This window comes from Nanorana parkeri, unplaced genomic scaffold, assembly GCF_000935625.1.
Source record: "Nanorana parkeri isolate BGI_ZX_2015 unplaced genomic scaffold, ASM93562v1 scaffold1552, whole genome shotgun sequence".
In the NCBI taxonomy this organism is placed as follows: domain Eukaryota; kingdom Metazoa; phylum Chordata; class Amphibia; order Anura; family Dicroglossidae; genus Nanorana; species Nanorana parkeri.
In genome coordinates, this window is record NW_017307820.1 from 62,633 (window position 1) to 76,203 (window position 13,571).

General features: G+C 47.0%; 1 protein-coding gene across 1 annotated transcript; it reads right to left on the bottom strand.

The window, feature by feature from the left end:
- Nucleotides 1–7,023: 7,023 nt before the first annotated feature.
- LOC108798757 (oocyte zinc finger protein XlCOF6.1-like) lies at nt 7,024–12,641 on the bottom strand. Its single transcript, XM_018570540.1, has 4 exons — nt 12,630–12,641; nt 11,133–11,174; nt 9,312–9,411; nt 7,024–8,138 (listed from the first exon to the last, which is right to left on the bottom strand). The coding sequence occupies exons 1-4, from the start codon at nt 12,639–12,641 to the stop codon at nt 7,024–7,026; spliced, it is 1,269 nt and encodes a 422-aa protein (XP_018426042.1).
- Nucleotides 12,642–13,571: the final 930 nt, after the last annotated feature.

Below are 13,571 nucleotides of genomic sequence, written 5' to 3' on the forward strand. Positions count from 1 at the left end.
GCTGTGTGGACATATGTTCAGTTCTGGTGACATCCGTATTTAGCCCTGGTAAGAAACTGCCCTAAAATCATCAGTCCGTGTTGTTTTAGAAAAAAAATCTCACATGTCCCTTTAAGAAAAAGTATCGGTAATTGGTTTCGGCAAGTACATTGTACAAGTACTTGTACTTGTACTTGGTCATAAAAAAGTGGTATCGGGACATCCCTACTTAGAAGTAAACTTTGTCTGCTAGTAGGATAATAAAACGGCTGCATTTTGGGACTCTCTATTTTTTTGGGTTCTGGATAGAAAAGAGAAGAGTTCAAATTTCCATCAGCTTTTTATCTCTATCTATAACCCCCGTAGGTGGGGTAGGGGGTGTTCGTACATTTCCTGTCCCTATAAGACCCTTGCAAGGAATGGAGGTGTGCTTGTTATCAGACCTCATAAACAATATAATCAGAATGTAAACCCCAATAATGCTCTCTTAAATTTTTTTGCCTGCATCCCTTTAAGAGAGATTCCTCAACATGGACACAGGTGACAATAAAGACCTGGCACGGGTTCTAACTTTTTCTGTTCATTCTGAACTTTTATGTATGTTCCTAAATGGCTGATTAAGGAAGACCACACCAAGTGAAGACACTTCAGATGTTGGAGTGTTGTGATCACAGTTTGGATGCAACCAGCTAGGTAATGCAGAGACTCTGAACTCTCGTGGTTAGGTAAGGTATGAGATCTAATGGTCTCCCAGCTATTCTGCTCTTGCCCCGTCCCATGAGTAGAGGAAATGTTAAATTCAAAGCAGAGTAAAGTGAGGATCATAAACCTGTTTTTAAAATGCTGTTGCCAAGCAGAAGGGAGGCCAGAACAGAGAGTGATTGGAAAGTTTTATTTATTGATTTATTTGGGGTATTTATATAGCGCCGACAATTTACACATCACTTCATGGAAAGGTTTAAGAGGATTATATGTGTTGTTAGGATGTTTCTCAGCAGTTATTGCAGAGAAGATGGTGAAATGAATTCTAAAAATGTTACATTGGTAGTCAGTGTAGTGTCTTCTTACATTGGTGGTCAGTGTAGTGTCTTCTTACATTGGTGGTCAGTGTATTGTCCCTTACATTGGTGGTCAGTGTATTGTCCCTTACAATGGTGGTCAGTGTAGTGTCTTCTTACATTGGTGGTCAGTGTATTGTCCCTTGCAATGGTGGTCAGTGTAGTGTCTTCTTACATTGGTGGTCAGTGTATTGTCCCTTACAATGGTGGTCAGTGTATTGTCCCTTACAATGGTGGTCAGTGTAGTGCCTTCTTACATTGGTGGTCAGTGTATTGTCCCTTACAATGGTGGTCAGTGTAGTGTCTTCTTACATTGGTGGTCAGTGTAGTGTCTTCTTACATTGGTGGTCAGTGTAGTGTCTTCTTACATTGGTGGTCAGTGTATTGTCCCTTACAATGGTGGTCAGTGTAGTGTCTTCTTACATTGGTGATCAGTGTAGTGTCTCCTTACATTAGTGGTCAGTGTAGTGTCTTCTTACATTGGTGGTCAGTGTCTTGTCCCTTACAATGGTGGTCAGTGAAGTATCTCCTTACACAGAGAAGGAAATAGTCTTTATAAAGTTGTTGTGTGTACCCAGCCAGATCATACCCGATCTCTGGAACCGTGGAAAGTGTCAAGCAGTGCCTGCCAGTGATCACAAGGGAAGCTCTCGACTCACTGTACGATCATCTCTCACCTGCTGTCCTTCGGTTCTCCAGGCGCCTGCCGGAACATTGAACACCAGAATTGGCAGGTCTGCCACTGGCGCCCTGTACTTTTCACACATGAGAGCAGGTTCACCCTGATGTTCACATGTGACAGACGTGAAAGGGTCTGGAGAAGCCGTGGAGAACGTTATGCTGCCTGTAACATAGTTCAGCATGACCGGTTTGGTGGTGGGTCAGTGATGGTCTGGGGAGGCATATCCATGGAGGGACATACAGACCTCACAGGCTAGACAATGGCACCCTGACTGCCATTAGGTATTGGGATGAAATCCTTGGACCCATTGTCAGACCCTACGCTGGTGCAGTGGGTCCTGGGTTCCTCCTGGTGCATGACAATGCCCGGCCTCGTGTGGCGAGAGTATGCAGCCAGTTCCTTGACGATGAAGGAATTGATACCATTGAATGGCCCCCACGCTCGCCTGACCTGAATCCAAAAGAACACCTCTGGCACAATATGTCTCGGTCCATCCGACGCCGCCAGGTTGCACCTCAGTCTGTTCAGGGCTCAGTGATGCCCTGGTCCAGATCTGGGAGGAGATACCCCAGGACACCGTCCGTCGTCTCATTAGGAGCATGCCCCAACATTGTCAGAAATCCATACAAGCACGTGGGGGCATACACACTAATGAGTACCATTCTGAGTTGCTGCAATGAAATGTCAGCACAATGGACTAGCCTGCTGCATCATTTGTTCACTTTGATTTTTGGGGAGGTCTGTGAATTCAGCCCTCTGTAGGTCGATCATTTTTCATTTCCATCAAACGATGCGGCATCCTTTCATTCCTAACACATTACCCCGTCCAGTATACAGGAGATATCCAACACATCACCCCGTCCAGTATACAGGAGATATCCAGCACATCACCCCTTCCAGTATACAGGAGATATCCAGCACATCACCCCATCCAGTATACAGGAGATATCCAACACATCACCCCGTCCAGATATCTCCTGAGCACGCCAAGAGGAAGACCGTCACCGCCATGGATGTCGTCTATGCTCTCAAACGTCAGGGACGCACTCTCTACGCATTCGGGGGTTAAATCCTAATTCAGAGGCGTAACTAGAAACCTCAGGGCCCAGGTGCAAGAAACCATTAAAGGCCCCCCCCCCAAAAAAAACCCCATGATTTTCACCCCTTTTTTTTCTCAAACCGGTTTGAAAGGGGGTTTTTTTGTGTGTCAGAGGGGAGAGCGGGGTACAAGCAGTCACTGATCAGTGATCGCTGAGTGTTTGTAGAGAATTGAGGACAAAGTATGGTTACTATATCCTCAATTATGAATGAATGGGAAGTGATCTACATCCCCTCCTGTTCATTCATGATTGTGGTTATAGTAAACATACTCTGTCCTCATGTTATGAATGAACAGGAAGACTTATAGAGGATTCCTGATCATTGATAACAGGGGACACAGAAAATAGGATTGACGGCTCTGTGTCCTCAATCTCTTTTTCTATTTTAAAAGGGAAATATCAGGGGTCTGTTTAGGCCCCTACTATGTCCCCAAAGCTCCCAACAGTAAAGTAAAATAATTAAAAATATTCAATAAAAAAATAAAGTTTATAAAAATATATTTAGCGGCCAATCGGATTTTTCGCTGTGCCATCCTCTTCTCTCTGGGCCCCTGCCCCGAACTGGCGGAACACCAGGTCCTGGTCGCAAGTGCGACCGCTGCGACCCTGGTAGTTCCGCCAGTGCCCTAATTACACCCCGATCACTTATTCCATCTACACAAAGGTCCTTCTCAGGGCCACCCACCTTCTCATACAAAGATATGTGTGCTGCCCGAGGTGACTTCGGGATGACACTTGTATGTAATAATCTATGATTTGTAATATTTTATCATTCAGGGTAACTTATTAGAGCTGCAGGAACACGGCTACTTATTAACATTCTCCCTCCTGTTGTCTGGAACACACAAGTGCAGTAGGGACTCCACAGATATTTTCTATACAGAGCCGGGAGATGAATATGATCACTGTGATCAAATGTTCTTACAATGTTTCCTTGTCTTCTGATCTGAGCTCTCTTCTATGAAGTAACAATGTCATGGCGGAGATTCTGGAGGATCTTTATTGGAAAGTAGTGACGGCTTATTCATTGCTGCCACCTTGTGGTCAGTCCGGGTACAACACCTCGGTGTACAATCAACATGAGGATAAGGTGCCTTGCCGGGGGCGGGGTGGCTATTCCAACTCCCGGAAGACAACTGTATATCGCCTTTAATGGCTTAATGATTGGGTCTATATAACAGTCTCTGATTTAAGCCTCCACTAGGTGCTGTCATGATAGCCATTTACAATGAGCTTTTAAACAGTCTGCTAAAATCAGATTTCGATAAGCTTCCTGTCCTTGTTTAACCCCTTCATGACTGACGCCTTTTTTCCCCCCATTTTTTGCACCCATGTTTTATTCCACATTTTAGGCCTGAAAATTACTTAAAACCCCCAAACATGATATATTTTCTGAATGCCAAGACCCAATAGAATAAAATGGTGGTAGTTGCAAATTTTTATGTTGCGCAATATTAGCGCACCTCCTTATTAAACCCCAAAATTTAGTGACCAATAATGTGGGTCCTGAGGCTACATAGGTTGAGAACCACTGCTCTAGAGGAACTTGAAACCGTGAACACTAACCTTAAAGTGTACGTGGACCCTAAAAAGGAACTTCCCTTATTGGCTACCATTCGGTCTGTTCAATATATATATATTGGCATGTGCGATTTCGTTTCGTTCCGATTCGAAATTCGGATGATCCTTTTGCTTAGTATACTAAGGTTTGCTCATTAAAGGAGAACTATGGGGTTAAGTCTTTTCCCCATAGTTCTCCTTAGGGTAACGGGAGGACACAAACTAGGCTCAGTATACTCCCGTCACCCTAGGCTCAGTATACCGCAAGTCAGCACTGGCGGATCGGAGCGCGATCGTACGAGAATCGAGCAGTGTGAACGGAGACGTGCGACCGTTTCTACTGTACGGTATGTGGCTTCTACTTTTCCCCACTCTCTTGGTTGGACTCCCCAATTACACCTGGAGGGTGCGGACCATCGGCAACGAGAGCAAGCTGTATGAAGGAGAGGAAACAGAGGCTGAAAATAGGAGCTCCGTGGATCCGTCGACGGAAGATAAAGTAACAGATACTTGGTTATTTTCAACGTACCATCATTCATTTTCGCAGTTTGATTCCAAGAACTTGATTCCTCCCATAAGCACACTCCGAACTGAGACATTGTATAAATAGGACAAACTGACCTCGGGAAATTGTATGCCTAAAACAATCCCACTCTATCAGGGTGGATAGATAGCGGTCTTTTCATTTGGCCGTTATATATATATTTTTTGTTGGACTCTGCCGTTCATCTAATAATTTCTTCCTCTGTTATATAACCTTGTTATATTTATATCGTTTATAGTGATTCACATAATTATCACATATAGTTACACGGGTGACATTCAGATTATATATGTGCTGTTTTCACTAATACCATCATGTAGTAGAGATCAAATAATTATAAGATGAGATAAGGTTTATTAATTGGTATTATTCACTTGCATGTTTTATTTAATATATATTTAATTCTTTATTTCACTCTATGATATAAATCACTTATGTGTTTAAAAGATGACATTATCACAATGAAAGATTGAAACAAAATCGCACGTAAGAGATTTCAACCAAGCTCAACATACTCGTTCACATCTGATCACACTGATACACATTGTTGCAGCTGGTACTTTAATTAAATTTTATTCACCTTCCTAGCGCAGTCAATTTTGGATAAAAAGGTAAGAGATCTCAGACCCCACTATAGAGAGTCTATGGCGGGCTCTGCAGGGTCACTCTCCGCTGGGGCTCTGCAAGTGGCATGACTAGCAATCACGGGGCCCTTGTAGTGCCCCCTTCAGCTGCCACGGGGTGAACCAAGAACCTCGAACCACCCACGGAAACTGTGACTGTGAACTTCTGATATCGGCTCCATTGTTGTCTTCAAGTGAATTTGTTTTAATGCTGGTTAAATCACTTACAGTGGATGCTGATCCTTCATGTTGCTGCAGAATCAGAAGGTCCCCCTGAGTACTGGCCCCGATACCCTGTTTTAAGGTGGTTCCTTTCCCCTGCAGGGTCCTATGGAGCCACCCTTGTGTGTGCTAGTAAGCCGTGTCTCCCTACAAACGCACAGCCATTCCTTTGCTCCTTAGGTAGTAGATGGACGGCTGCCGGAAGCTGCTCTGTCCCTTGTGATCTTGTACTGGACAGGAAGTTCTGGGAAGCCGAGCTGGGAGAGTTGGAGCTATTTGGAAAACATGATGACTGTAAGTGCGTTGGGTAAAGAAATACTTTGGTGGGCGATCGATATTTGTGTCATCTGAGTTCGGTATTGAAAAAAAAAAATATTTGAGTTTAAATTGGAACTCCAGGATTTTGAAAAGCCAACCCTTGCTATGGGGCTACCCCGCACTGCAAGGGAACAGCGGCGTAACTAGAAATCACAGGGCCCCATAGCAACATTTTGTATGGGGCCCTGTGATTTCTAGTTACGCCCACCTGATACCCCAAACAGCCCACCTGAGAGTGACGCCCACCATAGACTCTCTATGGTGGGCTCTGCAGGGTCTCAGATGACCTGTCAGCCCCGATCCTCTGTCAGTTTCCTTCTCCTCCACGGTCCCTGTCGGGCCCCTCCTCCTCCATCACGGGTCCCCGCCTCCTCCATCGCTGGTGACGACGGGCCCAGCCACCTCCTCCGAAGCTGCTGGTTGTTACCGACTCAGCAGCGGAGGAACGCGCCTCTGCACAAATTAGTGACAGGTTGTCAGTGACAGCCAGCAGCCTGAGATGCCATAGCGACCCACATGGCATCAGGGGGATGTCCTAGCTGGGCCCCCCTGTGCCCCATATTGGCCGCCTGGGTCGCTATGGCGATTGTTACGCCACTGCAAGGGAAAATAATGATATACTCACCCGATCCTCGGTTCCCCCCTTGAAATCTCCAGTGGCGTTCCCAGCCTTGCCCAGTTCACTTCTGTAAACTTCTGAATAATTCCCTCCTATGTTAAAGAGATGAGGAAAGGGGGCGGGGCTCTGTAGCCCTAAAACACTTCCCGTCCTAGGGTGACAACGCTGCTCCTCCATAGCTATAGTGCAGTGAGTAAGCGTGGTCACCTTAGAACAGGAAGCGTGTTGATGGCAGGATCACCGGGTGATTGGGTTCTTGGGTTTAGATACACTTTAACAACATCGCGTGTCTCGTCTTCCGGATTTAATAAAGTCTCTTTATTCGGAATATGAATTCAAGTCTGTTCTGTCATGTTTAGTAGTCTCTGATCTTTCACTAACACATTTCCTATATTCCGAACACACATATGTCCTCTCCCTGTACGATCTTTGAACGTGGCGGATAAGAGACGACTTCCGAGAAAAACAGTCGCCGCATTCCGAACAGGAAAATGGCTTCTCGGCTGTGTGTGTCTTCTGGTGTGCGGTGAGAGTGGCCCGCTGGGAAAAGCACTTCCCGCACTCCAGGCAGGAATAGGGCTTCTCCCCCGTGTGAGTCATCTGGTGAGAGATGAGAGTAGTCCTCTGGGTAAAACACTTGCCACATTCGGAGCAGGGGTACGGCTTTTCAGACGTGTGAGTCCTCTGGTGAGAGATGAGGCTTCCCCTCTGGGAGAAACACTTCCCGCACACAGAACACGGATATGGCTTCTCCGCCGTGTGGGTCCTCTCGTGCCTGATAAGAACCGACTTCCAAGAAAAGCATTTCCCGCATTCGGAACACGAATACGGCTTCACCCCTGTGTGAGTCCTCTGATGCGAGATGAGATAACGGGTTTCGGTGAAACGCTTCCCGCATTCGGAACACGAGAAGGGCTTCTCGCCCGTGTGGGATGTCTGGTGTCTGATGAGCTGCTCCTTCCGAGAAAAGCATTTCCCGCACTCGGGGCATGAAAACGGCTTCTCCCCCATGTGAGCCTTCTGATGTGAAAGAAGGTTTCCCCTCTGGGTAAAACACTTGCCGCAATCGGGGCAAGGAAACGGCTTCTCGGCCGTGTGAGTTCTCTCGTGACAAGCCAGATGCGATTTTCTGGCAAAGCCTTTTCCACACTCTGAACACCAGTATTGCTTCTCTCCTGTGTGGGTTTCGAGGTGTGAGGTGAGGTTCTCTGTCTGCGTAAAGTATTCACCGCACTCGGAACATGGGAACGGGTCACCACCTCTACCGGCTGGGTGATGGGTGACGGGAGGAAAACGTGTAGAGGGTTTGGATGAGGGATCTGCACTGTGAGGAAGAACTGGTGTCATGGAACACTCCGCCATATCACCATTTTCTACGTCTCTATTTGACATGGCAGGACTCTTCTCCAAACCGCACCTTCTGTACCGTCCATCTAGGGGAGATAAGAAAGCGGGAGGAAATGGGGGATGGATTAGGCAGTGGAATACAAAGATAGTGTTACATTGAAAACTACAAGTCCCTCTGCCACGCTGGCTGATGGGGCTTGTAGTTTTCTCCATTTACATATCCTGTCAAAGGATCAGGGAATGGATGACGCGGCTGTGCGTGGCTCCGATCAAATTGAAATGTATACAGCTGACTTTGGGGAGAAGGACCCCACGATTCAGGTAAAGGGGAGGGGGGTTGTGATCGGACTATGTATCATGATACACCCTGAACATGGGTGTAACATAAAACGTGGTCAGAAAGGTAAACGAAGGTTATTCGCGAAGGATCCAGGCGTAGCTTCGGCTGATCCTTCGGCTCTCTTCGGCCACCGGAGACCTTCGGTTCAGTCGAACGGAAGGGCTGCTGTACGAGCTATTCACTATAGCGCAGTGGTGGCGAACCTTGGCACTCCAGCTGTGCCAAAATGACATATCCCAAACAAAGGCCGGCCGTAAGCCTTGCAAATGGCAGCTGGGTGGAGCCAGCCGTGATCTCAAAGACTGGCTCCGCCCAGATGACCTGGGGACGCTGATCTGTCATTAAACAATAACAACTGTCCAGATGTTGTTCATTGGCCGGGACCTGCTAGAAGACTCTAGCAGGTGCCGGCCAATAGGAAACTGCTAGCTCTGCCCAATTGTTTTTTCTTCTTTTTCTTTTTTAATATATGGTTATTTCTTTTTTTACTTTTACTATTTGTTTACATTTTAGAAATGTTTTTTCAACCTTTTTTCTTTATATCCCTAATATTTCCCCGAACCCCTAAAAGTAAAAAAAATAAAAATATTTAATAAAAAATAAATAAAACCTAAAATATAGAAAAAAAATTAAAAGTTTATTAGAAAAATAAATAAATATAAACGATTTGAAAAAGTTCAAGTAAAAAACATTTTCGGTTTTCGGGGCGTGTGTGTAAATTTCACCTTGAGCCACTGAGCTCTGTAAACAGGAAACATTTTTAGTACGAAGGAAAACACATTGAAACCAGTCGCAGTGCTCCACCTGCTGGCGGCATAGAAAAGCACAGAACATTCATACGCAATATTCAAAGGAATCCGATTATAAATGAGGTATTAAAAGGACAAATCACTACGAGTTCCACTTCTTCTGTACTCACCTGTGCCGATCTCGACAGGAACTTCCTCCTCCTTACACGGCTCATCACCTTTCACAGACGGGTCTACAGCCACCACTTTGGTAATAGCCAAGCTGTCACCCTGAGTAACACAAAACCATATAGATAGTAAAGCTGAAAGCCAAATACACAGATACATCACGTACATGGACAATGGTTACCTGCCAAGGATTTGTATTTCTGTCCATCCAGTTCCAAGGATTACACAGCACATCTGTGACTGGCTGGGCGGAAGGACACCTGATGCAACAGACTGGTGGTCTTATCACTCTGTTATCTCCTTCTATCAGCGTGTCCCTTGTCAGCACATGAGCACATGTACTGATTGGCTAGTTCTGCTTCTCTCCCATTCTGAGCTCTGCTGTACAGTTGCTAGAGGCTGATACCAAGTTAAATTCGGGTACTTAGGCCCTTGCCGCATTAGCACAGCAGGAGGGCCATTACACTGAGCTGCCACATGCCTGCGTCCATGGGGATCTGCTGTTCTGCTTCCAGTGCACTGGCCAAGTAATACTCAAGCGTATTCCTATATATATAAATTATATATATATATATATAGGAAGTTCCACTCTAAGTGCACTGTAAGTCGCTTTTCTTTCTTCCTTACACTGTGCGTCACCCTGACCTCTGCGCTGTGCGTCACGCTGACCTCTGCGCTCTGTGTCACCCTGACTTCTGCACTGTGTGTTACATTACTGACCTCTGTACTCTAAACAGACCCCTGATATTTTCCTTTTAAAATGGAAAAAGAGACAGAACATAGAGTCCCCAATGTCATTTTCTGCAGCCCCTGTTATAAATCCTCTATGAGTGTTCCGGTTCATTCATAACTTGTGGACAGAGTGTGTTTACTATAACTACAATTATGAATGAACAGGAAGTGATGTAGAGCACTTCCTATTCATTCATAATTGAGGATATAGTAAACACACTCTGTCCTCAATTATGTACAAACACTCAGCGATCACTGACCACTGACTGCTTGTACCGCTCTCCATCCTGACAGCTGTCACAGGAGGCTGAGCGAGCGGTGCGGGGAGGAGAGCTCTGACAGCTGACTTCTCCCCTGCACCGTCGGCCGGTGTTCTATCGAGATGTCCAACTTGTCGAGATTTCAAACTCCCGTCAGTGGCCAACCAAGAGCAGGATCACGTTCTCTAATTTGCGGTAGTGCGCCTGCGCGGGCACTCAATGGCACAAGCACTAACGCCAGTTGGAGAACTCGATGAGGATTGCAAGGCCGCACAGGCGTACTGACGGCAAATGGGAAAGTCAAACGAGGCTTGTAAAGATGCCACGGCTAGGGCATGTGCACTAGCGCCATCTCGTCGAAGTCTCCAACGGATGTGGCGTCACGAGTTGGAGATCTCGACGAGCTGGCCATTTCGACAGAACGTCGGCCTCCTGTGACAACGCTGGCTGTTTCCACCCCCACACAACCGCTCTCCCGATCTGTGACAGGAGGCTGAGCGGTGTGGGAGGAGAGACGCCGGCCGTTCACAGCGCTCTCCTCCCGCAGCGCTCGGCCTCCTGTGACAGTTTCTCTCCTCCCGGCTGAGACACAGAGCACCACCCAGCGGGTAGAAGAGAAAGAACAGATGAACCGCTATTTCGGCAGAAAAATTGCATTATCGGCATTTTGCCAAAAGTGCCATTTTCGGCGGCATATATATCGGTGCATCCCTACTATGAACCCCTTTACCAATATATACAGAGTTTGCTCTAGGTAGGAGTCCAGTTCATATAACCCCCATCTGTACAAATTCCACCCCAATGTATTATTTAACAATATTCTCCATCTACCTGATCATCCTGAGGGACCTTGTGATCCTCCTCTGCAGAATCCTGGGAATACAGAGGACGGGCCTGAGGGATCTCCTGATGTTCTTCCATGGAATCCCGGGAATACAGAGGACGGGCCTGAGGGATCTCCTGACGTTCTTCCATGGAGTCCCGGGAATACAGAGGACGGGCCTGAGGGATCTCCTGACGTTCTTCCATGGAATCCTGGGAATACAGAGGACGGGCCTGAGGGATCTCCTGATGTTCCTCCATGGAATCCCGGGAATACAGAGGATGGGGACATCTCACTGGGGTATTTCTGTTCCTGGATCTATCTGTAGGAGACATAATTATAGTCACATGAGTGAACCGTGAATGAGTGATGAGTGAACCAATCTACATTTCAATAGGACCACATTGTACGAAAAGGCATTAAAGCCAAAGAGCTGAATTCAAATATGGGATGGGATTCACCTGCCAAAGGCTTTGAATGTCTGTCCCTACAGTCCTGAGATTTGCCCAGGCCTGCTAGACACCATAGCCAGGTTAGTGACTGCAGTGTGATCACTTCCCTGCCCCTGGCCCGACAATGAAGGGACAGCAACAGACTGAGGAGAGCTTCGTTCTGCTCTCTCCCCCAGTCAGCATGTTCCTTGTCATCTCATGGCTAGGCAGCCCACCTGATTGGCTGCTAGTGCTGCCTCTCAGTCAAAGCTCTGCTATCCAGGGCCTGAAAGAGTCCGATACCAAATCCAATAGCGGTCCACATTTAAAGAGGAACTTCAGGCAATCCGCGTAAATTCATAGGTAATATAAACGCAGGGGAGATGGTATACCTACCACAGGAGCTGTGACTTTGGCTAGCCACTCTTGTGATACACACTGCTCTGCTAGTCAGGGACATCATTCTGCTTCTTCCCGGGTGAGCTTCCTGTTGCAGGATGTCGAATCGCCGAACAATGAAGAAGCGGTAATTGGGGTTTGATATAGGGCGCTGAATTGGTGAGACGGGAAAGCGCAATGCCGCACAGAACTGGAAAATGTGTGTCAATCACAAGACTAACTGTACAGAGGTGATCGCTGACTATATATTGACTTTGGGTCACAGGAGGACATTAGTAAATATTCTTCTGTGACCCAAAAAAAGAACTAAAGCCAAAAAATAAAATGTTACTTCTCTTTTAAATGACAGAAGGGGTTCTCTAATGTAAGAGCAGTGTAACTGTGGACCCCCCCCGCCCCCAGGTAGGGGTGTCAGCTGAGAAAAATCCAAGATCTCCTTAGTGAATCTAATATCCAGAGGTACCGGAATTCCAAACGACTCCAAATAAAACGCACATAGAGGTTGAACTTGATGGACCAGTGTCCATCATGGGCTTTCAGATTGAGGGCCCCGTCACGCCATCAAGAGTGCGTTCCGCCTCTGGAACGCACTGAACCGCAACCCGGCCGGGTCTCACTTTGTTTTGGGGCAGGACGGTGCATTGAACTCAATGGCACCGCAGCCACACAACCCACCTGTGGTGCCATCGCCGGCACCCAAACGCGTGGCACATCAGTGCCTGTGGTCCAGTCCAGTGGGATCTGCAAAAAAAGGCTGCAAACACTATTTTTTATGCAGATCGCACTCGACCGGAACGCAGGCACTAGTGTGGCATGCGTTCGGGTGCCGGCGATGGCACCGCGGGTGGTAGGCATGGCTGCACCCCTCCCGCCCCAAAACAAAGTGAGCCGGCCGGGTTGTGTTCCAAAGGCCGAACGCACTCTTGATGGTGTGACAGGGCCCGTAGTCCAGTGTATTTGCATGCATGTGTGATGTGTTTACATGTGTGTTGGTGTACTCCAGTCCAGACAAAAATAGTGCATGCAGTGGAACGGACTGAAGTGGTGTGACAGAGCCCAGAAATACCATAGGACTACATTGGGGTGCCTTTCAGGTGCAGACTAAAACTATTCTGGTCCGGACATGGTGTGAACCTACCCGCAGTTCCAGTGCATTCCAGACCAGACATAATGAGACACGCAGTATTTTTCTGGTCTGGAGCGGTCTGCACTGGTGTGAACAGAGGCCAGAAATAGCATAGGGATACATTAGGATGCATTTTAGGTCTGCAAACAATCTGGTCTGGAGATGATCTGGATGTGGTGTGACTGGGCCCTAAGCCTTCTCAACCATGTAAGGTAGTAATTAACTCCATGTTCTGCCCTTAGGATGCTACAGATTCCTGCATGTCCTGATCTGCTGTTGCTTTCTGAATAGCGACAGGTGGCCTTACTCTTTAATATTCGGGATGCACCGATACCGGTTTCTCAGTATCGGGTACGAGTACCGATATTTTTTATCTGGTACTCGCCGATACTGAATACCGATACCGGAAGTCCCATTAAGGAAGCCGGGCGTTGTGTAATGACTTGCCACACGGCTTCCCGATTAGCAGGGAAGCCATCACCAGGTGACGA

Excerpts from the sequence above, each read along its gene's own strand:
- LOC108798757 (XM_018570540.1), bottom strand. Across the intron at positions 9,412-11,132 it reads AGGTCCCTCAGGATGATCAG|GGTGACAGCTTGGCTATTAC; the intron begins GTAGATGGAGAA and ends TGTGTTACTCAG. Across the intron at positions 8,139-9,311 it reads TCCTGTCGAGATCGGCACAG|ATGGACGGTACAGAAGGTGC; the intron begins GTGAGTACAGAA and ends TATCTCCCCTAG.